This window comes from Cololabis saira, chromosome 5 (genome assembly GCF_033807715.1).
Source record: "Cololabis saira isolate AMF1-May2022 chromosome 5, fColSai1.1, whole genome shotgun sequence".
Taxonomy (NCBI): domain Eukaryota; kingdom Metazoa; phylum Chordata; class Actinopteri; order Beloniformes; family Belonidae; genus Cololabis; species Cololabis saira.
The window spans coordinates 40365136-40373409 of record NC_084591.1 but is presented as its reverse complement, the minus strand read 5'-3'; the positions used below and the strand labels follow the sequence as shown (position 1 = coordinate 40373409).

Here is an 8274-nt window from a genome sequence, read left to right as displayed (position 1 = left end):
TACTTTTCTTTTTTTTTTTTTTTTTTTTTTGCTTTGGGTTTTTTTTGTTTTCTTTTTTTCTCCCCCTTTTTATTCATCTATTTTTTAATTCATACTGTTTAGCTTTAATACTTAAATATTACTTATATATAAGAATATAATAATTTTCATGTATTTGTCATTATTTTGTGTGGATTTTTTGTTCTGTTCTTAATCCAAAAAAAAAAAAAAAAAAGGAGGTAGACTGTATATCTTTTTTTGTTTATTCCTGTTCAACTGTGCCTTACCCCCTAATAAAAATATCAAAAAAAAGAAACCGACAAAAAAACCCACCTTTGTTCTGAAAACCATCTTCCCTGCACAACACACAAACACACACACTCTTTTACTCCACTTCTCCCATCCACACCTCTACATCCTCTTCGCTGTTTCTTAAGTATTCTTTATCTCTTCTCTCCAGTCTGGCCCCTCTGTCAGTTTGTGGTTGGCTGATGTTTCACAACTGCTCTCACAGCTCATATCAGTGTGTGTGTGTGTGTGTGTGTGTGTGTGTGTGTGTGTGTGTGTGTGTGTGTGTGTGTGTGTGTGTGTGTGTGTGTGTGTGTGTGTCCGTCCGTCCTGTGCAACATCCTGCATGTTTACATGCATGCGTCTGGGAATGTTTACATGCGTGCGCTCTATGCAGTGTGTTCAACAACAGGTTCCCTTCATTGATTCAGCTGTGACAGGAGGGGTTATAGATCGTGCTTCGAGCCCCTCACGATCAATCTTATCACAAGCACACTTCCTCCTCCTCACTCAAAGGGAAGAGGCAAGACATAGAGGGAAAAAAAGAGATAGGAATTGGGCAAAGAGGGGCATCTCAAAAGTGTGCATATGTGCAAAAAAAGCAGAGAGTGAGAGGCGACATCATGCCTGCTCGCACCACACGACGTGTGAGAGAGGAAGTGACAGAGAGAAATGAATATTTCTCTGCGGAGATGGGGACGGTGATAGAGAAGCCAGGTTCCTCCAGGCTGCCATGGACACAGACGGAAACCACAAGCAGCAAAAACGACTCTCCAAAGCTGACATTGTACCACCGCAGAGCCATCACATCTAACTGTTGCTGATCATTACGCTGTTAGGAGGCTTGGTCTGATGCCACGGCTGTGATAGAATCGGGGTCTGGACGACAGTTGAGGGCCGTTAGCTCACCTAGAGTGGACAGCAATTGATGGAAAGATGTGTCAGGCATACGAGGCCGGTCTAACCAGTGGCAGCGTGTGACCCGTGTGGGGGCTATAGGTGTTGTTGAGTTGCATGCGAATGATACCGTTATGCCGGCCACGTTGTCGCGGTGTGTGCCGGCAGGTCTCTGATCCCAAGCAGCAGGCTGTTGATTTTTAAGAACTGGAGACTGAGAAAGAGGAGACCGGTATAGAGAGAAGAAAAGAAGAGATGAAGCAGATGCTTAGGGGCAGGTTTTAACTCCCCCTCCACACACTTACACATACTTTCCTCCCCTTCTCTCTCTCCCTCCTTCTCTCTCTCCCATGATGAATCAGCTGTCACTCAGGCACCAGTCCAATCTACTGATAATGAGAACTGCATCAACACCCTCTCTCCTCTTGTCCTCGCTCTTTCCTTTCCTCTATCAGTCTCTTTATTCTCACACGGGCTGCATCATCCTTCCTTCTCTCTTCAAACTGCAAACGCACACATACGCAAACACACATGCACAGTCATGTGTGCACACTGAACTCACATAGAGTCATTCATCTTTTTATTCAGTCATCTGTCTTATGATTCTCCTCCCCCCTTTTTTCTTCCTCCCTCTTTTCTCTCCCTCCTCCTCCTCCTCCTCCTCCTCCTCCTCCTCCTCCTCCTCCTCCTCTGTGCTCACTGAGCTGAGCAGTCAGTGGTGGGACTGAGGCAAAGGAGTGAGGATAAAGCAGGAATAGAGGCAGAAAAAGATAACAGAGGCGCGGAGAAACAGATCATTATATAGAAAACGAGCAAGAGGCCGCTGAATGAATAACAAGGAAGGGATTACAAAGCGCAGGAGTAAGAAAAAGGAGAGGGTGCTGACTGAAGACTCTTTATTCCTACTCTCTTTCTCCCTCTCCCTCTCCCCTCTCTAGCCTTCCTGTCACCCTCCCACCTCTCTCGCAAGGCTCTCCCTCCCAGACAATCTCCTCAGTGAAGGATGGCATGAGCACACATTGCCGTCCCCAGCGTGTGGAGAGTTTTTGCATGTCCTCCCCTCTGTTCTCTCTGCGTGTCTTCTTTATTTTCTTCTCTGTTTTCCTACACCTTTGTGCTCTCAGCACGGCTTCAGTTCAGGAGGTGAAGAGGCGGGGAAGCAGAGGCTGACCTCCCCTCCCGCTCCCTCAACAGCACCCCCTCCCACAGCAGGGTCTAGAGAGGAGAGGAGGAAGGCGCCTGATGACTTGCGCCTCCAACAATCTCCTTAACTCGGTTGACTAAATGCCAATCGGTCTGCCTGCCCTTTCTCCTTCCTCTTGTAACCAGACTCCGGCTCCCCCGAGTCAGTGAAGGAGGGCTCCGGAAACATGTTTGGATTAAAGACTCCACACTTCTACCTCCCAGGTAAGACCTTTTTCTTCTTCTTCTTCTCTTGTCTGCAGCCGGCTCATGAAGTGCAATCACTTTCTTCTACACACTGACAGACTTGTCACACACAGACACATAATTAATGGCTTCAGAGATGTCACATCATGAAGTTATCCTTGTACGTCTGTACTGGCTACTATATACACAGCAAGTATTTGTATTTTCCTTTATTTTAATTAAAAGTCACAGTTTGAATAATAGTGAATTGCTGTTCTCACATGAAGACATTTTTCCTTTTTTTTGCTGACTTTTTATATTGGAAAATGTTGAATGAAGGTAACGAAAAATAAACTTATAACAAAAGGAGATGAAGCTCAAATTATTCATCAGTGTATGAAATGAATGGTCAGCAATTCTGGTGACTGATCATGTTAATTTATATGATTTGTAAAAGAACAAAAAGCTAAATAAAGTCAAAACAAGGTTTGTGTGGCTCATACTTGACATCAAACTTAGTACAGAACAGAGCGGCTGCTTAAATATTCTTGGATCAATTCAGTGGCGTAATCCTGGAATAAAATAACACAACACTCCAGGCTGTCATTTGTGCTTAGCATATAAAAGAATTAGTTTTACAGCTTATGTTTTGAAGTGGCATCGCTTCCTACAGTTGCAGAGCCTCAGCGTTTATTATCTGTGGTCTTTCAAACTACTCTGTGAGTGACACGCATGCCGCCGTCAGCGTGGAGGCAGGTGTGAGGCGACCTCAGAAAGGTGCTCCAACACGACGCAGCGCTGGATGATGGAATGACACCGGCAAGTGACGGGTGGAGGGGGAGGTCAGCGAGAAGGCAGCAAGAAAGAAAGGGGATTAAAATGACAAGCTGCGTGGGGAATGGGGAGGGTGCGTAAACTGGGATTTGGGGGTAATTTAAAAGGAATGATGTGAACGATAACGGGTGAAACACAGTAGTGTCTGCAGGAAGTCAGGCGAGTCTTTCCCCCTGAACCCTGAACACTGATCTCTGACCTCTTAGTTGTCTGGACCAGACCGCGGTCAATGATTAAAAACCCTGGGGGGCGTACAAGACGGATAAAAAGAGGGGAGGTGAATTGGATTTATACAGCTGCTTTCATGCATGACTGAATCCGAGTGATAATGTGCTGCTGTCTTTATTTGTGTATTTCTGTGTGTTTGCGAGTGCGTGTGCTCATTTGAACAAGAGGAAAAAAGAAGAAAATCTCTCCAGGAAGCAGACACCCCCCCTGCCCCCCCTCCCCACCCCACTCTTGCTTTCATCCTCTTCTTTCAGTTTCCCAGGTTGCATTTGGTGTGTCTGTGCGTACTTTTGAACGTCTCTGAGTGTGAACTTGTGCACGCGTGTAAATAGGTTTTTGTCATGGCGAGCACCGTTGTGTGTGGCTGTGTGCACCTGTTTGTGCTGGCGCGAGCTTGTGCGTGTGTGTGTGTGTGTGTGTGTGTGTGTTGTCGTCACTCACACATCTGAAGATGCCCCAGCCCCCCTCCTGGTCCTAACTGCCGTTGCTGTGGAGACTGTGTCAGCCACACACTCGCTCCTCAATGATCATTTGACAGTGCACGGGGGGGTAGGGGTTGGGTAAAGGGTGTGTGTGTGCGTGTGTGTGTGTGTGTGTGTGTGTGTGTGTGTGTGTGTGTGTGTGTGTTTGTGTGTGTGTGTGTGTGTGTGTGTGTGTGTGTGGATGATGGGAAGCGATTACGGTGTGATTAGTCAAGGTGGAAGAAGTGGAGCAGAGTGAGGATGAGTGAGGGATGGAGATGGAAAGGAACAATAAAAAATCAAGCTAATAGCACAGTACATATTATCTGCATGACAATCTTGAAAACGAGTATTTGTGGGGATCACAAGGAAAGTAGAGTGGGATTTTGCAGTCGTCCGCTCTTCGACCCCCGAATAGGGCGCATATGACCGCAATTTACAGCCTTACCTCAGCGACTGGTCACATGATCACAACAATAAACGAAGACAAAACTAAACTATGATAATTTCATAGATAATCAAGCCAACAAGCTGTTTTAATCAATAAACTTCTTAGGCCAAAGACACACTTGTTTTTTTTTTTCTTTTAAAATGCTGACGTCACTATTGTTGGATTTTTCTTATAAAACATTGCCTGACATTTTTACATCTCTACCTCTTTTCTCTTCTCTGCTCCTTTTCTTGCCACCAGCTGCAACACAACATCATTTTTCTGAAACTCAGCGGTACACAAATAAAACACTTTTGAATTTGGGAGATAGATTAGAAAGCAAACTACGCCCCGGTCTAAACACATTTTCACACTTAAACACCTCATTTATTTTCCCAGTTTTTTTCACACAAAGTAAAGAGTTTCTACTTTTTCATTGGTTTTGTTCACAGTGAACAGATTATATGAAATTTCATGACTTATCCTTTGAAACTGTTTGCAGTGACCCAGCAGGAGCTCACAATGTCATCAGGGGAACTGGCTCTATTTGTGATGCTTCTGGGGCATGCCTTCACTCATGTACACACACACACACACACACACACACACACACACACACTGAGGTTATCACTGGGAGTTGACAGGTTGAGAAATCCAGATTGTCGAGGCGTGCATTAGCCCGCCATATTTATTGACTGCTGTGGTATTATCGGGGGCACAGCACTTCTGTTCGACTTGACCTCGGTATTGATTTTCATGATCTGCGGTACAACCGCAAGGACACTAGTGATTTACTGCAGATGTCACATGAACACACACTTGCAAAATATATTTTGTTCCTTTGCAAGCCAGCAACACAGAAGTCCAGATCTCTCAGGCTGCAGGAAAAAAATGACTCAGACTCACAAGATGTGCACGAGTGCCACAATAGCACAAAAGATCTTCGCTCTTCGTCTAGGACGCTCAGCTTGAAGTTACTGGTGGCAATGAGCAGCACGCCCGACTCGGAATCTGAGAAAGGGAAGAAGAAAAACTATTTTTCCAGACATGAACGTGAAAAAAACCCAGTTTAAGTTTAGTGTAAACTCACTTCAAACGGTATGCTGATATCCATCATGGCTTGGTGTTTTGTGGTGGAGGCAGACTAAGGCTAAGTCCTGGGAGTCTGTAATGATAGATTGAAGATTTCTTGGTTGTGGATCCGTATCCCATAATTTGACTCTCTCTCCCTGCTTCCCAGTTTTTCTCTTTTTTTCGTCTGCCGCCATCTCATGTCATGCCTCCCAGTTTTGTCCTTTTACCTTGATAAAGATGCCAGGTGGTGGTTGGGGCCAGGATCCCATCTCTCCTTTTGAGCTGCGCTTCAAATGAGACACAGCTTGTTGCGTGTGTACTGCATGTGCTCCAGTGGTTGGAGAAGCTGCTGGCACGCGTTCACGTGTGTGTGTGTTTGGCCGTAATTCTCCTCTGCGTGCATGTGTGGGGTATCTTTGTGTACTCGCGCTTGAGGGTGAGATGGGTGGTGCGTCAAAGAAAGCTACTGTCAGGTTCTCTTGTGTTGCTAATTGCGCGTGTGCATCTCTGTGTACAGTTTGCGTGCATGTTTGTGCTCACTAGCGTGTGTACCAATGAAAACAGGGTCGCAGTGCTCCACCTCAAGGGCAGTGTTATTAATGAGATGAATAAAAGACCATGACAACAGCTTGATAACGTGGAGAAGATAACAACCACACACACACACATCATCACGTGGGAGCCGGGTGACTTTCTCTTGCCAAGACACAAGTACAAAGAATGAAAGTGAGGGGGAAAAAACATGCACAATCTATTTTTTATGTTTCCTAACCTCCAGAGAGGATGAAAATCAACCTAGAGGAGGCGTCCAAAATAAAAGAAATGAATAAAACAGTGAGTTTGGTAATGTCTTAACTGGAAAACAAACAAATGAGCAGGAAAGCAAACCACTCTAATTGGTAAAAGAGCTGGTGTCACTAATGAGCTCTTAATTAAAAGAGGATTCACTCAAAGCATGTGCACAGGCAGCAACACACATGCCTGCGTGGTGATGTTTACATTCATTTAGAGCAGGCAGAAAGTGTTAGATCCTGCACGCACACACACGCGCACACACACACACACACACACACACAAATGTGCAGCCTGTTTGCTCACTGAGCTGGGGAGATGGGGATAAATGCCAGCAGTTTTTGACCCGAGGTGATAACAGCAACTCCTGATAGCTCCCTTTTCCACCACACACACACAGAGACGTGACAGGCTTATGCTCGCAGTATGCACACATACACTGACGCTGGAATAAACTTGTAATGTGCAGCTCTATGTGCGGAAACAAGCAGATGGTGTGAGGATTAGACAAATGAAAACACGGAAGCTAAATTTTGCTGGCATTAGTATCTTTCACAGGACAGCGAGTCCTTAGCGCACAAAATACAAGTGAAACGCGGAGAGATGTGCAGTCCTCTGCCCCTGCTGGTCATGCACCATCTGCACGTTCATGAACCATGTCAAAACATCACTGATTGAATGTGTCAGTTCCTGAACACGTGTGTGTTTGTGTGTGTTAGCAGTCAGTATGTGTGTCTCTTCTTTTTGTATGTGATGCTGTGTGAGGAGGAGAGCTGGTTAACAGCAGTTAGATGGCACTTGCCTTTAGATGGGACATTATGAATCCTTCATAATGGAGGTGTGAGTTTACACATGCCTCCTTTTGTGAGCTCCGCAATGCTCCATGTAGCAGGAAAGTCTTCCCCAAACACACACACACACACACACACACACACACACACACACACACACACACACACACACACACACACACACACACACACACACACACACACACACACACACACACACACAGAGATCCATGTTGTCGCTTCGCTGAAGAGCCTGTTGATTGCCCATGGGCATGGCTCTGTCTGCCACCTGGCTGCACCATGTTAGCAAACATGGGTGACTTACAGCCCTCTCCTCCCATCTGCCGTCCTCGTCTGCATGAATTCTGTTGTGTTTCAACAGCATTTAGTTTCTTCTGCAAACAAGCACCAGTTACTGTTTGATCCTGACATTAAAGGGGCAGTTCAAGAAAAAAAAAAAAACCAGATAATTAAGGGAGAGAGATAGTACTCAGTTTTCATTTTGAAAAGGGACCAGGCCACACTATTTCATCAGTGCCATGATTATGAATGTCAATACTGACGCCAATTCCTTTCATCATCTAATCATGATGGAGAACATATTATGGTTATATGCCATGATTTCACAGTTTTAAGTAATTAGTTCCTGATTACGTGCCAACATTTTTTTTTTCCTTTTTTTCCAGTTTGCAGAGGGAAGGTATAACATAACTCTTAGAAACAGAAATTCAAGAGCTGTATTTTTTGCAGATGGGCACAAACTATGCGTGTTCAAAGTAGTAAACTGCAGAGGTTTTTCTTCTGCCAACACCACATTTTAAGTCATTTGCAGATGGGTTGGAGTTGGCAAGATAGAAAACTTTGACTTTAACGTGACTATGATGGATGCATCCACCCCACATCAATTCTAGTTGTGACCCAACTGATGTATTTCATGTGTAAATCTACCCTTATGGAGTGCAAAACACAACAGATCTTATGAAAAACTAGTCAGGATTGAAACATGGGTCTTTTGGACCTCCATCAACCCCTCCCTCCTCCTAATTTTGACTTTTTAAAGTCCCTGTATGTAGCAATAACACTTCTAACCACACGGGGGCAGCATATTGCAACACAGTTCCTGTGTCCGCCC

The 8274-nt window shown here is 44.9% G+C and overlaps 1 protein-coding gene across 2 annotated transcripts in view; it reads left to right on the top strand.

Annotated features, from left to right (window-relative positions):
- Nucleotides 1-2406: 2406 nt before the first annotated feature.
- The window catches only part of LOC133444341 (genetic suppressor element 1-like), a 45137-nt gene continuing 39269 nt past the window's right edge, over nucleotides 2407-8274 (top strand). For both annotated transcript variants that reach the window (XM_061722056.1, XM_061722055.1), the window contains exon 1: nucleotides 2407-2571. In XM_061722056.1, coding sequence (XP_061578040.1) covers nucleotides 2535-2571 — 37 coding nt within the window. In that variant the 5' untranslated portion in view covers nucleotides 2407-2534. The remainder of the gene's footprint in view (nucleotides 2572-8274) is intronic.